Here is a 24528-nt window from a genome sequence, read left to right on the forward strand (position 1 = left end):
AAAATGAAGGAAATCCTGTTGGGCTTTTGAAAAAGCACCTTTGGGATAACCAGGTTAAGTGTTTTGTGTAGGAGAGCCAAAAAACGTAAGAGTTGTGGCGTGCACACAAAGAGAGAGAGAGAGAATGAGAGAGAGAGAGAATGAGAGAGAGAGAGAATGAGAGAGAAATAGAGAATGAGAGAGAGAGAGAATGAGAGAGAGAGAGAGAGAAAGAGAGAGAGAGAATGAGAGAGAGAGAGAGAATGAGAGAGAAATAGAGAATGAGAGAGAGAGAGAATGAGAGAGAGAGAGAATGAGAGAGAGAGAGAGAGAATGAGAGAGAGAGAGAGAGAGAGAGAGAATAATTTCAGGACTTTGGAGAGTTCACTGCAGGAATTCCAGCCAGAGAGCTGTTATCTCAGCATCACCCATAAAACCTTACCCTGTTTCCCCGAAAATAAGTCACCCCTGAAAGTAAGACATAGGAGAGGTTTTGTAGAATTGCCTAATATAAGGCATCCCCTGAAAGTAAGACGTAGCAGACATTTCGTTTCACAGCATTCCCAAACAGAACATACTGTATATAACACTGCTGTCCGTAAATTGTACCCCAAAACACTGCAGATTTAAAACACATCCAACACGCATCCAACATGCGGCTGCCTGTTTTGATGGGTTTTTGCTGCAGCAGGATGCAGGATACAATTCATTGAAAAAAATAGCATAGAATAGAATAGAATAATAGAATAGAATTTTATTGGCCAAGTGTGATTGGACACACAAGGAATTTGTCTTGGTGCAGATGCTCTCAACGTACATAAAAGAAAAAGATACATTTGTTAAGAATCATGTGGTACAACACTTAATGATTGCCGTAGGGGTCAAATAAGCAATGAAGAAACAATCAATATTAATAAATAATAAAAATAAGACATCCCCTGAAAATAAGACGTAGCACATCTTTGGAAGCAAAAATTAATATAAGACACTGTCTTGATTTCGGGGAAACATGGTAGTACAGGGGTTTCCAGATTTGTCCCTTTTAAGACTTATGGACTTCAGCTCCCAGAATTCCTCAGCCATGACTGTCTGCCTGAGGAATTCTGGGATTTGAAGTCCACCAGTCTTAAAGTAGCCTGGCGATTGTAAGTCTAATGGCCTCTTCTTGCTTTTGCCTAGAATTCAAGAGCCTGTAACGTGTCCCCTGCCTCAATCCCGTTGATATTTTTTTTTCCTTTTTAGAACACTTTAATCCCTTCATTCAGGGTGGAGACTGAATGGAACTGAGTGTTTATTGACCGGGGGGGCCCTTCTATGCAGAGTTCGCAGCAGACATTTTCTCATTGTGCCCTGAATAGAGAAACAATCCGATGCTGCCTAGGATTGAACTCTCAACCTTCCGAGTGGGCGGCAAGCAACTTCACCTCCAGGCCACCAATGCCGTTCATTCCAATACAGTTGATTTTGGAAGGAAAATGAAACAACAAAAATAGAAGATTCAAGCACAAACCCAAGAGCCTCCATAGTAATTTTCCCCTGCTTGAGACTGACAAACTCAAGCAAAACAACACAACAGCACGCAACAGATTCAAACTTAATGGATTACCTCCGGAACTGCCTGCTACCGCACGGATCCCAGCAACCGATAAGGTCCCACAGAGTTGGATTCTCCGGGTCCTGTCGACTAAACAATGTCGTTTGGCGGGCCTCAGGGGAAGAGCCTTCTCTGTGGCAGCCCCAGCCCTCTGGAACCAACTCCCCCCAGAGATTAGAACTGGCCCCACCCTCCCTGTCTTTCGTAAACTACTCAAGACTCATTTATACCGCCCGCCAGGCATGGGGGAGTTGAGATAGCTCTTCCCCCTAGGCCATTACAAGTTATGCATGGTATGTTTGTGTGTATGTTTGGTTTTATAATAGGGGTTTTTAGTTGTTTTATTATTGGATTGTACATGTTGTGTTTATTATTGTTGTTAGCCGCCCCGAGTCTGCGGAGAGGAGCGGCATACAAATCCAATACATTATTATTATTATTATTATTATTATTATTATCTGCTCCAAACTTGACTGTAAAAAATATGACTTCAGCAACCAAGTTGTCGAAGTGTGGAACTCATTACCTGACTCAATAGTGTCAACCCCTAACCCGCAACATTTTTCCCTTAGACTATCCACGATTGACCTCTCCAGGTTCCTTAGAGGTCAGTAAGGGGCATGCATAAGTGCACCAGTGTGCCTTCCGTCCCCTGTCCAATTGTCTCTCCTTATCTCATTTATCTTTTCTTCCTTTCAAATATGTTCACCTATACATTTATATCTTTTCTTCTATTCTTTTCTTTACTTATATCTTTCTCTTCAATGTGTATTATGTATTGGACTAAATAAATAAATAAATAAATAAATAAATAAACAAACAAACAAACAAATAAATAAATAAATAAACAAACTTTATGAAATGCCAATTTGAATGCTAGCAACAAGCTAAGAATGATACAAATTATTTAAACTTTTCTTGAGGGGAAAAAAAACTCATAATAGATAAGTGAAACAATGCATCATGAATTAGCCCAAATACTGGGAATCGGAGTCCGTTTGGGGAGACAAAGAGCATTTGAAAAATTCCTGTTCACTGCAAATTTTTTCATATTTGAACTTAAGTGGTCCAAATGCATCTGCTCCCGAAGCCCCAAAGCTGGACCATTAACTACTTTAGGTCCATTTACATCATTTTAGCAAACCCAAGGTGATTGCGCCATGATGACCTCCACCTCAACATTCCATTAGCTAGCTTGAACAAATGCAAAACACAAAGCAATAATTTCCCCAGATAGATATTAATAATAATTGGGTATGTGCAAAACCGACTGCCCTTCCTCCAAATGAGTATAAGGTACAGTGGTACCTCTACTTGCGAACTTAATTCGTTCTTAAGTAGAAAAGTTTGTAAGGAGAAGCAATTTTTCCCATAGGAATCAATGTAAAAGCAAATATTGTGTGCGATTGGGGAAACCACAGGGAGGGTGGAGGCCCAGTTTCCTCCCAGGAGATTCCTAGAGAGGCCCCACGAAGGCTTCTTCCCACCTTTTCCAGCCCTGTTTCCTCCCAGGAGATTCCTAGAGAGGCCCCACGGAGGCTTCTTCCCACCTTTTCCGGCCGTGTTTCCTCCCAGGAGATTCCTAGAGAGGCCCCACGGAGGCTTATCCCCGCCTTTTCTGGCCCTGTTTCCTCCCAGGAGATTCCTAAAGAGGCCCCACGGAGGCTTTTCCCCATCTTTTCTGGTTACAGTTTTGGAGGCTCAGGTTTATAGAATAGAATAGAACAGAACAGAATAGAATAGAGGAGAGGAGAGGAGAGGAGAGGAGAGGAGAATAGAATTCTTTATTGAGAATAGAGTAGAGTAGAATAGAGCAGCGTTTCCCAACCGGTGTGCCGCGGCACACTAGTCTGCCGCGAGACACAGTCAGGTGTGCCGCGAAGCTCCTAGGGAAGCTCCAGCTGGGCAGGGTGCTGCCGGTGCTGGTGCCTCTGACCTGGAGCTCCCACTCGCAGCTGTCTCCCGGCTCCTGCCCGATGCCGCTGCTTCCGGCGCTCTCCTGCTGGGCCCCAAAGAAGGAAGGCAGGAAAAAGGAGAGCTTAATTCTTCGCGCCTCCTTTTTCCCGCCTTCCTTCTTTGGGGCCCAGCAGGTTTGCGCCGGAAACAGCGGCATCGGGCAGGAGCCGGGGGACAGCTGCGAGTGGGAGCTCCAGGTCGGAGGCACCGGCAGCGCCCTGCCCAGCTGGAGATTCCCTGGCAGCACCAGGTAGTAGCCGGCAATGCAGCACCCTTTTCCAGTGCCGCGCAAGGAGCTGGGCGTTGGAGTTTGGGGTGGGGAGCGATGAAAGTGCAGAGGCCGGCGCCGCGACTGCCCCCACCCCCCAGTGCCTCCGCCCCCCTCGCGCCCCTGGCTTCTCGCTGCTGACGCCTGCCTGCCCGATCTGCCCCTTTCTCCAGCTCTTCCCGCAGTGGTGGCTGCAACGGCAGCGAGCGCTTGGAGAAAACCTTCTCACAGCGGAGGCCGGTGAAGGTTCTTTGGAACGTCAGGGGTGCATGCGTGCGCGCGCCCTATCCCCCAGCCAGCCTACCCGGAAAAAGCTTTGCCGGCCTCCGCAGAGAAGAAAGGAAGAGAGAGAACAAGAGAGAGAAAGAAAGGAAGAGAGAGAAAGAGATATCAAGAGAGACAGAATGAGAGAGAGACAGAATGAGAGAGAGAGAGAAAGAAAAAGAAAGAAAGAAAGAAAGAAAGAAAGAGACAGCAAGAGGGGGGAAGGAGGGAGAGAGAAAGAGCAAAAGAGAGAGGAAGGAAGGGAGAAAGAAAGGGATGGAGAGAGAGAGAAAGAGGAAGGGAGAGAAAGGGGGAGGGAGAGAGAAATAGAGCGAAAGGGAGGAAGAGAGATTTTTTTGTCCAAACTTTTTTGCCCCCCCCCCCCCGCTCAATGTTCCCCAGGATTTTGAAAATGTGAATAATGTGCCGCGGCTCAAAAAAGGTTGGGAAACACTGGAATAGAGTAATGGAATATAGAATAGAATAGAATAGAACAGAAATAGAATAGAAAATAGAATAGAATAGAATAGAAAATGGAATAGAATAGAATAGAATAGAGAATGGAGAATGGAGAATGGAGAATGGAGAATGGAGAATGGAGAATGGAGAATGGAGAATGGAGAATGGAGAATGGAGAATAGAGAATAGAGAATGGAATGGAATAGAATAGAATTCTTTATTGGCCAAGTGTGATTGGACACGCAAGGAATTTCTCCTTACTTCCGAGTTGGTTCTTGTCAGGGAAGACAGAAAGCTATATTGCTCATCTTCTGGAACTTCTAGAGCCAGCCATACTTTTCCCCCAGCTGGAATCAAATACCTGCTAAGCTACATATTTTATATCCACTTTTCAGATTAACCAGGGCCCAGCGAGTTGAATCCGTCAGCCTCCTGCCTGGGATAAGCCCGCGTTCACTTTCTGCTCAGTGATGCTACTAAGCTGCTTAAGGCTGGAGTGGAATAGAAGCATTTGTTGTAAATAAAGGCGCCAGCCAACGATCCAGGAGCTGCCGTTCGACCACATCTGAAGAGCTCTGGGTCTGGAAAAGCCCCACCACTCTGTTGGGGTTGCATGGAGCACTCTCTTCGGATCACAAGCCAAGATGGAGATGTACAGGGCCTGCTCCATCCGAGTTCAGAAATTTTATTTATTTATTTTATTTATTTTTTTATTTTGTCCAATACACAATGAGGGTTTTAGTGGGTGTGTATATATATATATATATATATATATATATACACACACACACACACACACATACATACACACACACACATAGTAAAATACATGATGAAGGTTATAGAGGATATACTCATAGTAAAATATATCTAAGAAATAATAGAAAAGAAGTTATAGGAATAGAACATATCAATGAAAGAATAGAAGAGATATAGGAATAGAAGAAAGGTGTAGGAGATATAGGAGAGCAATAGGACAGGGGACGGAAGGAACTCTAGTGCACTTGTACTTGCCCCTTACTGACCTCTTAGGAATCTGGATAGGTCAACCGTAGATAATCTAAGGGTAAAGTGTTGGGGGTTTGGGGATGACACTATGGAGTCTGGTAATGAGTTCCACGTTTCGACAACTCGGTTACTGAAGTCCTATTTTTTACAATCAAGTTTGGAGCGGTTAATATTAAGTTTAAATCTGTTGTGTGCTCTTGTGTTGTTGTGGTTGAAGCTGAAGTAGTCGCCGACAGGCAGGACGTTGCAGCATATGATCTTGTGGGCAATACTTAGATCTTGTTTAAGGTGTCTTAGTTCTAAACTTTCTAGGCCCACGATTGAAAGTCTAGTCTCGTAGGGTATTCTGTTTTCATGCATTAGTCCTGACTTAGGCAAGAAGGATGATGAGATGACTTTGGGCCAATCACCAGGGGATGGTGAGTTCTAGTACTGCCTTAGGCATGAAAGCAGATGGATAAATTTGGATCAATCATTAGGAGACAGTTCTAGTGCCACTTTAGGTTTGAAAGCCGGCTGGGTGACTTTGGACCAATCACCAGGAGACTGTGAGTTCTAGTACTGCCTTAAGCATGAAAGCAGATAGATAACAGCAAGAGGGGGGAAGGAGGCCGCCCCGAGTTCGCGGAGAGGGGCGGCATACAAATCTAAATAATAAATAAATAAATGAATGAATGAATGAATGAATGAATGAATGAATGAATGAATGAATAAATAAATAAATAAGTTTGGATCAATCATTAGGAGACAGTTCTAGTGCCACTTTAGGTTTGAAAACCAGCTGGGTGACTTTGGGCCAATAACACATTTAGTTTGAAATTATGGATATAAAGATGAATAAACTTGCCTGGGATAAACATAGATCCATCCTAAGATAAAATACAGGAAATAGTATAAGGGCAGGCTAGATGGACCAGGAGGTCTTTTTCTGCCGTCAATCTTCTATGTTTCTATATTTCTAAGATCCCCATGGGCACTTGGTGGGCCACTGTGTGACACAGAATGCTGGACTTGATGGGCTTCAACCCCATTCAGCCTGGCTCTTCTTATGTTGTTTCTTTCTTTCTTTCTTTCTTTCTTTCTTTCTTTCTTATTTATCTATCTATCTATCATTTATTTACCTACTTACTTACTTACTTACTTACTTACTTACTTACTTACTTACTTACTTACTTACTTACTTACTTGCCGCCCTTCTCCTTAGACTCAAAGTGGCTTACAACATGTTAGCAATAGCACATTTTAACCGAGCTGGCATATTGACCCTAACAATCCGGGTCCCAATTTTACCCACCTCGGAAGGACGGAAGGCTGAGTCAACCTTGAGCCGGTGATGAGATTTGAACCACCGATCTGCAGACCTAGCAGTCAGCTTCAGTGGCCTGCAGTACCGCACTCCACCCACTGCGCCACCTCGGCTCGGGACAAGGCTGAAGAGCATCTCCTCCCCCTCGAGGCCCCCATCAAACTTTTCTCCCCTCGCTGTGACTTTTCTCTTTCTCTCTCCCCTTGAGGCCCATCAAAATGCAAGGCACAATCCCCCTGGTAGAAGGCTGCCAAAACTCTGGAGCAAAGTCTGGATCTCGAGGAGATTAGATATTCCATTTGCAAATCTCCTTCCCTGGTCACCAGATCCATATCGCCAATGTCACGCTGTGATGTCTTTTGAAATAAGAACATCCCGTTAAATAGCATTCGGCCCCTTTTGAACAACGAAGACGGCGAACGCAAGCGAAATAGGGATTACTGCCGGGGGGAAAAAATAGGAACTGGAGAGGATAGAGAAAGGACATGATAGTTATATAATTAAGAACGGGACAAGTTAGTGACGGGGAGATTTACTCTGCCTCTAAGAATAGCATGAATCGATTAATTCTCGTAGGCGGCAATCTTAGCACGAACAGAGTGACAATACCTTATCTCCCTTGTCATCCCATCTAAGGCTCAGGTCATCTTTTGCAGCGGTGAAATCCAGAATTATTATGCACAATTACCTTGGTGGTTTGCCTTGCATAAAATGGGATCGAGACTACGGGGCTTAACTTTGGCAACAAAAATGGAGCCCCCTCATTCTTAAAAAAAATCTCCATAGTTCAGAGAGACTTTGTGATGCCTACTCTGACTATCTATCTATCTATCTATCTATCTATCTATCTATCTATCCATCCATCCATCCATCTCTCTATCTCTATCTCTATCTCTATCTCTCTCTTTTCAACCTATCCCCCAAAGTTGATATGGGAAGAATAAGGGAAGGAAGGAATATTACAACCTTGAGGGTTTTTTTACTTAAAAAAAAGGAAGAAGTGGGGGAGGGAGGGAGAGAGGGAGGGAGGAAGGAAGGAAGGAAGATGAAAGGAGGGAGGGAGGAGAGACGGAAGGAAGGGAGATGAAAAAAAGGAAAGGAAGGAAGAAAGGGAGGGAGGGAGGGAGGAAGATGAAGGGAGGGAGGGAGGAGAGACAGAAGGAAGTGAGATAAAAAAGGAAAGGAGGGAAGGGAGGGAGATAGGGAGGGAGGAAGGAAGGAAAGATACAGAGTGCCATCACCATCCTGTAGTGCTAATGTGAGGACCTATCACATCCCCAAATAATGGGGACCAGGTCTAGTATCTTTCATTCTTTCATTGATATATTTTATTCCTATATCTTCTCTTCTCTTCTTTCTTAGATATATTTTACTATGAGTATCTCCTCTATAACCTCCATTATGTATTTTACTATGTGTATACCCACTAAAACCCTCATTGTGTAATGGACAAAATCAATAAATAAAATAAAAATAAATCCTGCTTGTGGCATAACATTTCTGCAGGTCCCTGGGCTCCATGCTGCCAACTCGTCTAAAATCCCATCATTCACTCAGCCAGTCAGTACAGTAGAAGGACACCTTCCCATCCTCCCAAAGTCACATGTTCCTCTCTGGCCAATCAACAACCAGGAAGCTTGCCCCTTAGGCCAGGGTTTTCCAACCTAGGCCCTTTAAGAAGCGTGGACTTCAACTCCCAGAATTCCCCAGCCAGGCCTGGTTAGCTGGGGAATTCTGGGAGTTGAAGTCCAGGTGTCTTAATATGGCCAAGGTTGTAAAAGCCCTTTCTTGCGCTGAAAACTTGCATCTTGACAAATCAGGACCTTTCCAACTGCAGCCTCCCTCCCTGCTGTATAAATTTTGATTTGCGAGATTTGTTTTTCTTCCTCGTATTCATAATGCGAAGGGAGAAGCGAGGAGGGGGGCGAGGCAGAAACGCCAGCCACTTGTCCATCAAAACCTGCTTCTGTATTCTGCGAGCCTTCTGCTCAATTATCTGAGCCCACACACAACAACGCTCGCGATCATTTCTTGGACGTCTTCTTCTCCTCGGCTCATTATTTATCCTGGGGAAATCTGTTCGGAAATAAACATGTCCGTTTTTACTTCCCCTTGCCACCCACCACAACAAACAGCTGTAAGCATGGAGCAGCCGAAATATGAATGGCGTTCCTATTTTCTGGTACACACAAGGCACAGGTTAAATGCAATCCAATTGCTCACCCAATAACTGGGAAATTGAGTCCAATTCTAAAGTCCAGAGAGTCCACACACACAATCTTGAACAGCACAAAAACCACGATCTTGACGGAACAATGAATCAGATAAACTGTCACAAGGCTAAACCTGCACGCTGTTCTTTTTATCTGTAGCACTAATTACAGCAACCCCACCCAACCACAGGTGGCCTCATTTTCTCTTGTAATAATCCTTCAGTTGTTGTCTCCTATGCATCACTCTACGTATGCGTCGATGTGTCATTAATTCTTGTTCAGAATCCAGGGACGATACAGATGATTGATCTCCTCCTGGGCTGTCTGCCAAACTCCCCTCTTCCATGTCACTCATGCTTCCTTGGTAAGAGGAGGCTTCGTCCTCTGACCATGCCGAGGTGGGTGGGCGGAGCCTCACGCTATCTTTGTGATTGACAGGCACGAGTGAACCGGGACCATTTCACCATTTCTGCTCTCTACTCCATTCTTCCAACTCCCTGTTCTTCTCCCATCCTGCTTTTTTCAGCCTCTTCCTTTGTTGTCTTGGTTACGTCTCCAGTCTCGCAACACACTCTGCATTTTCATTTTAATAATATACTCTTGTAAAGCACAATATTTTACTTCAATTGCATGTGTCACTGGGGGGAAAAAAATCCCTTCGACATGGATGACATTTGTTTATCAACCAACGGAGGTTGTTTTATGCTTCTGGGTAGCTTGGAAAAACGCTTTGCGGACAGGACACCTCCGGAGTTTGAAATACGGTCTGTATCAACTTTATATAAAACGCATAAATAACAAGCATCCATCAATTCTAGAACCTGCATGGGAAGAAGAAATGTAAAGAGGGCGGTGTGCTGTTTTAAACCTGTCCACAGCCAGCAGTCGACAAGGCGAAAGACAACATGGAAACGGAAATACATCACCGGGGCAATAATAACAATGACAATAATAATAATTTATATGGCATGTTATCGAGTATGCAAGTGCTTTGCATACATTATCTCGCAATCTTTACAATAAACCGGTGGATAGGTCCATATTTCTAGTTTCAGTGTTGGCTTGTCTGGAGCCACTTAATGAACTCGGTCCAGGCGCTACAGTCGGTGTATGAAGCCACATTTCATTACATTTAAATTTACGATAGAGCCACATTTCCCAGTGCAATTAGTCAATGTGGTTGTTGTTGTTTTTATTATTGCTCTGGCCACAGCTTCCTTTGCAATCCCTCAAATCTTTCCTGCAGCCGTATCGCTTGCTGAAGTGATCGAAGATTGCCTGGATGTTGTAAGTTTCTAAAAATCAAGTTAACATGTCAACAATTTCCACTGCCTTGTGTCATTTCGGGTCCCTGGCCCGCAGTTTAAATGACACCACAAAGATTTTTTTTTATTTTGATTGAACTGTTTGCACTTGTGCAGAAAACAATTTCTGAGCCGCGGTGATTCACGATTCATTTATAGGCTGCATTTTGCCAGTAACAAACTCAGGCTGTTTTAAGTACATTTTGGCACAACTTATTTGTTTAAAGCTCCCCCAGATGAGGGTAATTCAGCAATTGGGTTAAAATCATTGCATAAAACCATCCTGGAGGATGCCAGGAGAGAGGGGTGTTCATACAGATGTTTTGGGAGTGTTTGGGAGAGCAGAAATTTTGGAAAGAGGTGCAAGAATAATAGAATAGAATAGAATAAGAATAAAATAGAGTAGAATAAGAATTAAATAGAATTAGAATAGAATAGAATAACAGAGTTAGAAGGGACCTTGGAGGTCTTCTAGTCCAACCCCCTGCTTAGGCAGGAAATATAGAATATAGAATAGAATAGAATATAGAATACTATAGAATATAGAATAGAATAGAATAGAATAGAATAACAGAGTTAGAAGGGACCTTGGAGGTCTTCTAGTCCAACCCCCTGCTTAGGCAGGAAATATAGAATAGAATAGAATAGAATATAGAATATTATAGAATATAGAATATAGAATAGAATAGAATAGAATAGAATAGAATTTTATTGGCCAAGTGTGATTGGACACACAAGGAATTTGTCTTGGAAGAAATTAATAGGATGTTAAATATAAAATGGGTGATTACAAAGGAGATGACATTATTAGTAATAATACTCATATGGGCAGGGATGGGCTCCTACGAGTATGGTCAGTACCGGTAGCAAAATTTTGATTCCCCCCCCCCCCCCTTCTGGGCTCTGGGTATGTTTTTCTTGTGGCAGTAAATGAGTTTGAATTGGTATAATTTTAGAAGAGCTATGGGTGTGTGTGTGTGTACATACACTTCATATAGTAGATAGTCAGGTGTGGGCTACTGCCCAGATGGAAAAGGTCTTGAGAACATCAGCTCTTGAACCCTTCCACCTTCCATGAAAGACTATTTTTCTTACACAAAGGTTACTGGGAAAAACATTTAAGATTGTTGGGGCTATTGACACTGACCCTAACCCCTATCCCTAACTCTAAACCCTAAGCCCTAAGCCCTAAGCCCTAAACCCTAAGCCCTAAGCCCTAAGCCCTAAACCCTAAGCCCTAAACCCTAAACCCTAAACCCTAAATCCTAACACCAATACCTAACCTCTAACCTAATCCTAAACCCTAACCCCTAAGTAAATTTTCACCGGGACGCGTGTGTGTTCATGCTGGAGATGCAAAGTTGCATGCACAGCTCAACTTTTACTCCTGGTGCAGCATCCTTGTGCATACCGGTAGGAACTTGCTACTGGCTGGGATGCAGTGGCTTTGTTTAAACCAGCCGAATATGATGACACAGAAACAAGTAATTTACTCCAAGCAGAAAGTTATTTTTTTCCCTCACTTTGCACTTCTAAGATTCTTGCCAATCCGATGAGTCTGGAATAGCAATGAGCTAAACTCAGAAGTATTTATTTATATCTTCCCGCAGCGAAAATTTCAACTTGAAGGGGTTGAAAAAGAGAAAAGAAAAAAAGAGGGAATCGTTTCAAAACATTTTTTAAAAGGGGGGGTATTCTTCAGTATCTTGTAATTTCTAAGCTAGAACAGGGCGGGGGGAACCCCAAAAAATTTTAAACAGTTGGAGATAGTGCTAAGATAAGTCAATAAGAATACAAAAACCCAGCACCACTCAATTTAAGATTCTCTCATTTTCTTTCTTTTTTTGTAATTTTTTTTCTCCATAATTTCCATTTTTATGTCAACACATATAACTAAAAATGTATGTATACATTTTAATAAAATACATATTTCTACATTTTTGTTTAATCAATCCAAAATCAATGTCTTCTATAATCATGATATTTATATCGTTTCTGTATATATAATTCTTCACTCTGAGTATATGTTACTCATCCGACGCTGCCTCTTCCAAACCTCATTTTGTCTCCTGGGTCTACGCCACAATTCATTTTAATTTTATTCCCAAATTTACTGCTATAGCTTAGCTTCCAAAATATTTATTGGATAATAAATATACAAAATATTTATTGCCTCTCATACCTCTTAATTCTAAGTCGTATTGAAAGATTCTCTAATTTTCAATATTAAATATTGTGTTGTGGTTGTGATGCCCCAGAGCAGGGCATGAGAGCAATACAACCAGAGCACAGGTCCAGAGATGAGTTATGGTTAGGGTTAAGGTTAAGGTTAGGGTGAGGGTGAGGGTTATGGTTAAAGTTAAGGTTAGGGGTTAGGTTTAGAGTTAGGGTGAGGGTAAGGGTTAGGGTGAGGATTACAGTTAGGGTTAGGGTTAAGTTTAGGGGTTAAGGTTAGGATAAAGGTTAGAGTTAGGGTTAGGGTAAGGATTAGGGTGAGGGTGAGGGTTACAGTTAGGGTTAGGGTTAACTAATCAGGTATGTTGATTAGTTAACGATTGTGGATTAGGCGTGATATCCTGCAAGCTCCAACTACTCTGGATACCACACCTAATCCACAATCGTTAACTAATCAGCATACCTCAGTAACATCAACAACCCCAGATGTTACCCCACTGACTCACCAGGAAGTTTCTACACAGCAGGCAATTGCTGAGCCATCAAACCACACCCAGCCACCAGTATTTATAGAAGGAAGGCAGCTCAGGTCTCGCTGTGTTCGCCTTAGAACAAGGACAGAAACACCAGCCTGAAGATGACGAGTGGGACCTCATCGAAACGTCGCCAGAAATTTCCAAATCCTACACGGGAAGAAACCCGAATATGCCAAGACCGTCTCACACACACACACACACACACACACATATATTCATAATTGTCAGTGAATGGAAGAATGTAAGAAGTGCAGAATGGTGCATCTAAAGAGATCCCTCCAGGCTATTAAAACCAGGCTGCAAGTTTGAAAATTATATTATAATTGACAATAAACCATTACGAGGTCCAGTTGGGTTCTCACTGTGGGGCAAAAATGTACTCTTCAGTTTCTCCCTGGTGGATTTTACATTTAACATTAGAATATATTAACAAGAACAAAATATGCACTCATACAGGAATAGAATAAATGAGCAGACAGTTAAATTCTGGCAATTAACACACTAAGCCACTTTCTCACCATTAGAAGGTCATCTGCGATAGATCTTGAGAGACCATCAAAACTGTCAAACGTCTGCAGAGTCAAATGCCTTTTTCAATCCTACCTCCGAGTTCACAATGCAGGTATTCCATTCTTGTAAAAGTCTAAAACCCACATATTTGAGCCAACAAAGAGTTCCCACTCCACAAACGATGCACAATAACAGCCAAAACAAAAAAACCCCCAGATTTCTAATGAATTGAAGCCACATCGGCTATTCAGCAAATCCAAAGTGAAAAAAGTTGAGTAGTACTTTCTTGGATAATCCATAAAGAAACTGTTGGAGCATCAATAAATACATCGTGGGCCACAATGTATGTTTTTGCTTAGGTTTAGACACAAGACAACTTAAGCAAATAGATAATTGGTGAAGTCTTTACTGGCCCACCAAACTTTAGATTAATTGTCCAAATATACAACCATGACTCTTAATTGTCCAAATGTATAACCATGATCAACCTCAATAAGATCAGCTTCCTTCCCATACTCTGGAAAAAAATGGGAATAAAATTTACCTGTCCCATATCTTCAGTCATATTCCATGATGATTTCAACACCCACATTCCAAGGGACAAGAACCTACCGTATTTTTCGGTGTATAAGATGCACCTTTTTCCTCCCTAAAAGAGGCTGATAATTAGGGTGTGTCTTAGAATGTAGCTTTTTTTCCCCAGCCCTAACCAGGTGCTAATAATGTTCCTAGCTCTCACCCACTTGCAAGCTCTTTCATTGTTACTCTCTGCGAAGAATGTTTTCCAAGCCCTAAGTCTTTGCAGGGTTTTTTCCAATGCTCTACTTGCTTAGAATGTTTCTTTCCAGGTGCTAATGATGTTCCCAGCTCTTACTGGCTTGCAAGCATTGTAACTCTCTCTGAATAAAGTTTTTTAAAAGCCCTAACCAGGGGATAAAATAATGTGCTGAACCTGACCAGACTAAGGACGCTAGCCAGATGAATACCTGGTAAGCAGATTCTTTTCCCTACTTTCCTCCCCAAAAACTAAGGTGCGTCCTATATTCCGGTGCTTCTTATACTCCGAAAAATGCGGTGATCTTGAATCTACCTATTGAAACACATCTCAAGGTCTTTCATTGGCACATTGACCGATTTACACAGAACAACTTTCTCGTCAAACCAGTAGGCAAAGCTTCACCAAAACTACAACAATCTTTGGAAATCAGAAGTTCATCCTTCCATCGATCAAGACCATCAACAAATTCAACTCGCGACGTGCCACAAAGAGTCCAGAAAAGCCAGTCCTACCTTCTTCAACTTGCCGCTTTTGGTACCCACGAAGGCCAACGAATGGTTCTTATAGACGTAGGCGATGACCGAGGTCATCCTGTCCTTGTCTTCGGTGAAGATGGGCAGTCCTCGTACCATCTCAGACACTCCAAGGGGGGCGTTCATATCCAGACCGCAGAAGTTGTCATCGATGGTTAACAGCTAAGGCAAACAAGAAAGAAGGGAAGTACAAACAATATTATGTGAGAAATCTAGGTCTTGTCAAGCCCACTTGTTCAAGAGTAGTAGATGCTTGGAACAAACTTCCAGCAGAAATGGTTGGTAAATCCACAGTCACTGAATTTAAACCTGCCTGGGATAAACATAGATCCATCCTAAGATAAAATACAGGAAATAGTATAAGGGCAGACTAGATGGACCAGGAGGTCTTTTTCTGCCGTCAGTCTTCTATGTTTCTATGTTTCTGAAGAACATTAAGGAATCTGGACTAAGTTATGTGATGTCCAAGATGTTTAAAGATATATTCTGTTCTAAGAAACTGTTTGAACAAAACTCTGCAATAATAATAATAATAATAATAATAATAATAATAATAATAGTAATAATAATAATAATAATAAGAAGAAGAAGAAGAAGATCAACAACAACAACAACAACAACAACAACAACAACAACAACATCTAGGACGCTGACAGCAACCTGTATCAATCATCAGCACAGTCATTTATGATGCATTTTTGAATGTACAGTTGACTGAGTTTTTTGTTTAATGAATAAAAGAAATAACAATAATAATAATTAATAATAATTTATTACATTTTTATGCCGCCCCTCTCCGAAGACTATATATAACAACAACAGAGTTGGAAGGGACCTTGGAGGTCTTCTAGTCCAACCCTCTGTTTAGGCAGGAAAACCTTCACCACTCCAGACAGATGGTTATCCAACATCTGCTTAAAAACTTCCAGTGTTGGAGCATTCACAACTTCTGGAGGCCACTTGTTCCACTGATGAATTGTTCTCACTGTCAGAAAATCCCTCCTTAGTTCTAAGTTGTTTCTCTCCTTGTTTAGTTTTCACCTGTTGCTTCTTTTTTATTTTTTATTTATTTATTTATTCTTTGTCCAATGCACAATACATATGGAAGAGAATAGACATGAAGTAATATATATAAAGATAACCTTGTCCTACCTTCAGGTGCTTTGGGGAATAGCCTGACTCCCTCTTCTTTGTGGCAAACCCTGAGATCTTGAAACCCTACTATCAATTCTTCCCTAGTCCTTCTTTTCATTAAACTAGACATACCCAATTCCTGCAACCGTTCTTCAGATGTTTGGGGCTCCAATCCCCTAATCATCTTTGTTGCTCTTCTCTGCACCCTTTCTAGAGTCTCAATGCGATTGCTCACTGCTCAGCTTAGAGGGAACTATGGTCTCAACATCCCAATGTCAACATCTTGATGTCAGCAGATGGGTCCTCCTGCTGATATCCCATCAAATGCTACTTAAGATATGAAAAAATTGGTTGCAGGAACCGAGCATGGTCAGTTCAATGAAAAGAAGGATCAGGGGAAACATGATAGCAGCCTTCCAATATCTCAGGTGTTGCCACAAGAAGGGGGTGGGTGTCAACCTATTCTCCAAAGCAATAGAAAAATAGTTGGAAACTACTCAAGGAGTGAACCAAACTAGAACTAAAGAGAAATTTTCTAACAGCAAGAAGAATTAATCAGTGGAACAGCTTGCCACCTGAAGTTGTGGGGGTTTCACCACAGGAGGTTTTCAAGAAGCAAGATTGGACCACCATTTGTCTGAAATTGCATAGGGCTTCCTGCTTGAGTTGGACTAGAAGACCTCCAAGGTCCCCTCCATCTCTATTATTCTGTGTAGGCAAGGATTAAAATCATAGTAACTTTTTTTCCTTATGAATATGCACAAACTGTGGGGCATGAAAGACTGGGTCCACATTTGAAGGCTTAATTAAACTGATTTGTTGCTAGAAAACTCTGCACAACTAACAATCTACTCAACTAACAATCAGCACCTGGTTAAAATTAGGCAAAGGTTAACAGTACTCAATGAGAGTTTGACTGCATTATATTCTATTCTAGAATATAGCTCACCTGTGTGGAATCCACACTGCTTATCATAGGTTAATGGAGGAACCGCTAAGATCACCCGCAACCAACACTGACAAGGTAAGGCACTTGACGGAACAAACCTCATTCCATTCAAGCACCGATGACATTATCTAGTTGGGTTGTGAAATGTCTTGCAAGAAACAACCAAGCTCAGAGAGCACCAAGGACTCATCAGAGAGAGGGAGAGAGACAGAAAGACAGAAAGGTCAAAATAGGTAATGCCATATCTAATCCTGCTCCAGTTAACAATGGTGTCCCACAAGGCAGTGTTTTAGGACCTACTCTCTTTATACTCTACATAAACGATCTCTGTGACAATATCACAAGCAATTGTGTTCTCTTTGCTGATGATGTTAAACTATTTAATACCACTGACAATACTTCTACCCTTCAAAAGGACCTTGACCATGTAGCTGAATGGCCTAACAACTGGCAACTTCAAATCTCTACCAACAAATGCTCCGTCCTACACATTGCTAAAAAGAATCCGAATACTAAATTCATACTTGGTAAAATTGAACTAACAGAGGACCCTCACTCAGTCAAAGACCTTGGAGTCCTCATTTCCAATGACCTAAGTGCTAGAGCCCACTGTAACAGCATTGCCAAAAAAGCATTAAGAATTGTAAACCTAATCTTATGTAGCTTCTTCTCTAGAAACACTGATTTATTAACCAGAGCATACAAAACATTTGTCAGACCTATTCTAGAATATAGCTCACCTGTGTGGAATCCACACTGAATATCAGATATTGATACAATCGAAGGAGTCCAGAAATACTTCACAAGAAGAGTCCTTCACTCCTCCTCACCTAACAAATTACCCTACTCCTCCAGACTTCAAATACTAAATCTAGAAAATTTACAACGTCGTCTCCGAACTGATTTAACTGTTGTTCATAAAATCATACATGTACTCCCTGTCAGTGACTATTTCACCTTTATCAACAACAACACAAGAGCACGTACTAGATGCAAAATGAATGTAAATCACTCCAAACTTGACTGCAGAAAATATGATTTCAGCAATAGAGTGGTCACAGCCTGGAACTCATTACCTGACTCTGTTGTTGCTTCCCCCAACCCCAAAATCTTCAACCTTACATTATCTACAATTGTCCTCTCCCCTTTTCTAAGAGGTCTGTAAGGGGCATGCATAAGTGCACTTTTGTGCCTAATGTCCCTGTTCTACTGTCTTTCTTTCTTTCTTTCTTTCTTTCTTTCTTTCTTTCTTACTTACTTACTTACTTACTTACTTACTTACTTACTTACTTACTTACTTACTTATTGGATTTGTATGCCGCCCCTCTCCATAGACTCGGGGCGGCTAACAACAGTAATAAAAACAGCATATGACAATTCAATATTAAAACAGTTAAAAACCCTTATTATAAAACCAAACATACAGACAGACATACCATGCATAAAATTGTAAAGGCCTAGGGGGTAAGGGTATCTCAGTTCCCCCATGCCTGGCGGCAGAGGTGGGTTTTAAGAAAGGCAAGGAGGGTGGGGGCAATTCTAATCTCTGGTAGGAGTTGGTTCTAGAGGGTCGGGGCTGCCACAGAGAAGGCTCTTCCCCTGGGTCCCACCAAGCGACATTGTTTAGTTAATGGGACCCGGAGAAGACCCACTCTGTGGGACCTAACTGGTCATTTATTATTATTATTATCCTTTCTATTACTACATTCTACTTATGTTATGTTATGTTATGTTATGTTATGTTAATATGTAATATAATACTATACTTGTTTGACAAACAAACAAACAAACAAATAAATAAATAAATAAATATATAAATAAATAAATAAAAATAGGCTGATCCCTGTCTTCACTCCGCCTCCCAGGTTCTGCCACTCTTTCTCCTACGCAAGTTATTAAACAACATAGCTGCTTATTTATTTAGATATGTGAATAATTTATAGGATGCCCACCTCCCAGAAATGAATGGTGCACAAAGCTTATTTTTTTTTTAAAAAAAACAAAACAGAAACTTGGCCAAATAGTAATATTTGAGGAGCCAGACAAGATGGCGTCTGTGCCTGAAGCAAATGTTGCCATATGCCTCCACTGCTGCTAAAACTGGCTTTAAACAAACCTCCAGATAACTAAACACAGCTAAACCCATGATTTTCATGAGAAATCCTAATAAAGAGATTTGTACTTTTCCCTCTCCTTTGTCCCCTGGCAATAAAACTAGTCTTTGGCTTATTTCAACTTCTAGAACAGGCGAGCGACATGTCAGAAAAAGACAGAAAGAGGAAGAGAGGGGGGAGGGAAAGAGATAGAGAAAGAGAGTGAAATTGAGTGTATTGGAGAGGGAGGGAGGGAGGGAGGGAAATTGAGGGGAGGGAGGCAGTATGTGAGGGAGGGAGGGAGGGAGGGAGGAAAGAAAGAAAGAAAAAGAAAGAAAGAAAGAGAAAGAAAGAAAGAAAGAAAGAAAGAAAGAAAGAAAGAAAGAAATTGAGAGTGTATTATTCCTATTCTTTTTAATATGTTTGTGAGTGACATAGGGGAAGGTTTGGTAGGGAAGGTTTGCCTATTTGCCGATGACTCTAAAGTGTGCAATAGGGTTGATATTCCTGGAGGGGTCTGTAATATGGTAAATGATTTAGCGTTACTAGATAAATGGTCAAAGCAATGGAAACTGCAGTTTAATGTTTCCAAATGTAAAATAATGCACTTGGGGAAAAGGAATCCTAAATCTGAGTATTTCATTGGCAGTTCTGTGTTAGCAAAAACTTCAGAAGAGAAGGATTTAGGGGTAGTGATTTCTGACAGTCTCAAAATGGGTGAACAGTGTGGTCGGGCGGTAGGAAAGGCAAGTAGGATGCTTGGCTGCATAGCTAGGGGTATAACAAGCAGGAAGAGGGAGATTGTGATCCCCTTATATAGAGCGCTGGTGAGACCACATTTGGAGTACTGTGTTCAGTTCTGGAGACCTCACCTACAAAAAGATATTGACAAAATTGAACGGGTCCAAAGACGGGCTACAAGAATGGTGGAAGGTCTGAAGTATAAAACGTATCAGGAAAGACTTAATGAACTCAATCTGTATAGTCTGGAAGACAGAAGGAAAAGGGGGGACATGATCGAAACATTTAAATATGTTAAAGGGTTAAATAGGGTTCAGGAGGGAAGTGTTTTTAACAGGAAAGTGAACACAAGAACAAGGGGACACAATCTGAAGTTAGTTGGGGGAAAGATCAAAGGCAACATGAGAAAATATTATTTTACTGAAAGAGTAGTAGATCCTTGGAACAAACTTCCAGCAGACATGGTTGGGAAATCCACAGTAACTGAATTTAAACATGCCTGGGATAAACATATATCCATCCTAAGATAAAATACAGGAAATAGTAAAAGGGCAGACTAGATGGACCAGGAGGTCTTTTTCTGCCGTCAGTCTTCTATGTTTCTATGTTTCTATGTGTATATTGGCGAGGGAGGGAGAAAGGTGAAGGGAGGGAGGGAGATAGAGAAAGAAAGAAAGAAAGAAAGAAAGAAAGAAGAGAGGAAGAAATGAAAGAAGGGAGGGAGGGAGACAAGAGAGAGAAATTGAGAGAGTGTATTGGAGAGGTAGGAAGGAAGGGAGAGGAAAAAAAGAAAGAGAAAGAAAGAAAGAAAGAAAGAAAGAAAGAAAGAAAGAAAGAAAGAAAGAGGCAGACCTCAGCTATGACAACATCTGTACCAAACACCCCAAAATATTATGTAAAATCTCCTCTAAACCAAACTGCTGGGATTTTTAAGGCTACATCTGTGAGGCTTTATCGGTAAGAATTCAGCTTGATAAGGGGGCACAGCCTTATCCCAAGAGACCTCCAGTCCCATAAGGGAAGGCAGACGACAAAACTGGCATTTAGAATTAGGTCCTGTTTGACCTTCACGTGTCAATCATGCAAAGATTTTTATGGGTTATTATACATCTACAAGTCCCAACAGGGGAACTTTAACCTTCAAGCTAAGAGACTTTTATCCGGATGTAATTTAGGCAGGAACAGAACAAAGTCCCTCAAATTTATTGGCTTTCATGTCCGTGGCTATTTAGGTTTCTTTTCTTGTTTTATTATACAAACTTATACACGCACACACCAGCCCGAGATCAAAGGATCAGTGTCAGGTTCCTAGAGACCTGCAGAATCTTAATGCACCACAAACTTCAATGCCTGTCTTTGCTACAATCACACATTCCAACACATGGCTCCAGGCAAAAAAAATATCATCTACACCGTGCATTAGAAAACGTTTCATTTCCTTAAAAGGGGGGGGGGAGAATTGCATTTCTTACAGGCCACAAGTTTTACTCTCTGGTGTTTCCAATTGGCCTTTGGCATAATTTGCATGCCATAAATAAAAACAGCAAGGTCATTATTGACTTTACCCATTTTTTCCCCTAGGAGAAAATAAATTCATTTAGCCCAGAGGTCTTGAATACATCAAAGGTAAAAAAGTCTATCTAATTTATATCCATCTGTTGCGGTGATTTGAACCCTGACTTTATGTTAACCGGTTCCTAAGGAATATTCCTTCCAACAAGGAATAGTCAACAAGGAATAGTCAACAAGGAATAGTCACCAACAAGGAATAGCCACTGTTCTGTCGGGCTCTCTGGTAGAATCCTCCCAAAAATTCACAGGTACAAATTTCAGACATACACACATTTGAAAATTCAAAACAATGTTCTTTATAATGAAAATTCACTTAAACCAAGCCCTCTTTTGGTATAGCAAAGAGCACTCATCTCCAAACAAACTGGTAATTTATACAAGTCCCTTATCAGTTCTGTGATACTTAGCTTGCAGCTGTGAGGTAATTCACAGTCCTTCTTCTTTCACAAAGTGAAACACACTTTGCTCTGGTTTAGTTTCAAAGTGGGGAAAAATCAGCACACAAAAGGTCAAAGTCCTCCCTGTCACTCATGTCTTCTTGGTCAGAGGAGCCTTCATCAGCAGATTCCACCAGGGGCAAAACAGGCCTGCAGCATGTGGATGTCTCCCCCACATCCACAGTCCTTGGGGCAGGAGCTGGGCCAGAGCTAACCACAACAAGTCACCAACAAGGAATAGTCACCAAGAAGGAATAATCACCAATAGTGATGGGCGAACTGAACCCGCACAATTCAGGTTCGTACCGAATTTTGCGGTGTTCGGTACGCCGAACACGAACACGAAATTTTTCCAAACTTCGGGCAAAGCTCGGGGTCGTGTTCGGCGTTCGGAGCTTTGACGTCACTGGCAGGTTGCTAAGGACGCCAAGGTTATCACTTCCTGGATTCCAGGAAGTGATCACCTTGGCGTTCTTAGCAACCTGCCGGTGACGTCAAAGCTCCGCCCCCGGAATCTCTTCGTGGGAGGGATTCCCCAGCTCCTTCAAAGGGAGGTCTTCACATAAAAATAAACATTGTTATTTTTACGAAAAAGGACACCGCAGCGGTGCTGCAAGCAAAGGGCGGTCCTTTCACGTAAAAATAAACATGTTTCCTTTAGACTATCCACGATTGACCTCTCCAGGTTCCTAAGAGGTCAGTAAGGGGCGTACATAAGTGCACCAGTGTGCCTTCCATCTCCTGTCCAATTGTCTCTCCTTTATCTCATATATCTTTTCTTCCTTTTACATATCTTCTCCTCTATTTTTATATCTTTTCTTCTATCCTTTTCTTTATATATATTACTACCTGTCTATTCTCTTCAATATGTATTGTGTATTGGACACATAAATAAATAAAATATGTGCCGACTGGAAAGAGGATCAGCAAACCCCCAAAGATTTACCCTTAGACTATCCACTATTGACCTCTCCCGATTCCTAAGAGGTCAGTAAGGGGCGTACATAAGTGCACCAGCGTGCCTTCCGTCCCCTGTCCTAATGTTTTGGGTTTTTTACTAATATCATGTATGTAAATATTAGTATATCTTTGTATCCCACTAATATGTCCTTGACAACACAAAGAAATAAAATAAACAAACTGCAAAGGTGAGGGCTCCTGTTTGCTTGGTTGGAGAAGGAAGTCTTCCAAGAAGGGCAACATCACGTTGAGGGTGTTTGCTTGTGGAAAATGCACTGTTGGCGAGAGGAACACCCATCTTCTTGTACTAATTATACTAATTATGCTCCTCCAGGAAGCTGAGGACTCTTTGTTTTAAGTGATTGGATAATGAGAAACACAAGCAGAAGGGTTTATGCCAGACAGGTAGAATGCATGGAAATTGATCAAACCGATGCAATGTTGATTGGAATCGGGGTCTATCAGGGGTCTCCAGATTTGGCCACTTGAAGACTTGTGGACTTCAACTCCCAGAATTCCTCAGCTCACCATGCCGCCAAGTCTTAAAAGTGGGCCTGTTTGGAGACCCCTAATCTGGACTATCTATTGGATAATACACAGGTGGAGCTAATAGTCCCAAGTTCATGTTGTCACCAAGGATCTCTGCAATGTAAATAACAAGTCCCAGAAAACAACCTCAAAGTGCCAGTTAGCAGATGGAAAAGTGAAGAACCCAGGGTAGTTTTCACAAAAATGCTACTTGTTCCGTGAACATCTAGACCAGTGTACAGTGGTACCTCATGATACGAACCCCTCGCCATACGAACAACCCGAGATACGAACCTGGGGTTCGGAAATTTTTTGCCCCTTCTTACGAATGTTTTCCGTCTTACGAACCCGCCCCCGCCGCCTGGCTGTCGCTTTTTAAAACAGCCGGGGGGCTTCTCAGCGTCCTCCTGAACCCAAATGCCAAACCCAAACTTCCAGGTTCGACGTTCAGGAGGCCGCCGAGAAGCCCCCCGGCTGTTTCCAAAGGTGACAGCCGGGCAGCGGAGCTTCTCGGAGGCCACCCGAACCTGAACTTTTGCCGAACTTCCGGGTTCGGCATTGCGAGAACGCTGAGAAGCGCCTGGCTGTTTCAATTGAAACAGCCGGGCGGCGGCGGTTTTTTGCGGGTTTTTTTGTTGCACACATTAATTCATTTTACATTGTTTCCTATGGGAAACAATGTTTCACCTTATGAACTTTTCGCCTTACGAACCTCCCCCGGGAACCAATTAGGTTCGTAAGATGAGGTATTACTGTATTTTAATTCCACCTCCTGAATTCCTTCTACAGAGCAATCACTGAGCCTGTCATCTGCAATTCAAACCAGATGGACACAGATTTCAGAGGAGAATCAGAACTGCAGAAAAAACAATTGGTGCCAACCTGCTTTCCATTGAGGACCTGGATGCTGCACAAGTCAAAAAGAGGGTGGTGAAAATATCCCCAATGCGCGTACCTGCATGAGATTGGGCTCTTGTGCATGCGCAGCAAGCGAAATGTTGTGTGAAGATTTAACTGTTGTTCATAAAATCAGGCATCAAATGTACTCCCTGTTAGCGACTACTTCACCTTTAACACCAACAACACAAGAGCACGCAATAGATACAAAGTAAATGTAAATCGTTCCAAAAGACTGCAGAAAATACGATTTCAGCAATAGAGGGGTCAACGCCTTGAATTCACTACCGGACTCTGTTGTTTCTTCCGCCAATCCCAAAATCTTCAACCTTAC

General features: G+C 42.0%; 1 protein-coding gene across 1 annotated transcript in view; it reads right to left on the reverse strand.

Annotated features, from left to right (window-relative positions):
- PLXNA4 (plexin A4) overlaps window positions 1-24528 on the reverse strand; it is a 437744-nt gene that overhangs the window by 360137 nt on the left and 53079 nt on the right. Inside the window, exon 3 of the mRNA XM_070754448.1 lies at window positions 14863-15045. Coding sequence (XP_070610549.1) covers window positions 14863-15045 — 183 coding nt within the window. The remainder of the gene's footprint in view (window positions 1-14862; window positions 15046-24528) is intronic.

This window comes from Erythrolamprus reginae, chromosome 6 (genome assembly GCF_031021105.1).
Source record: "Erythrolamprus reginae isolate rEryReg1 chromosome 6, rEryReg1.hap1, whole genome shotgun sequence".
NCBI classification, from domain to species: Eukaryota; Metazoa; Chordata; class Lepidosauria; order Squamata; family Dipsadidae; genus Erythrolamprus; species Erythrolamprus reginae.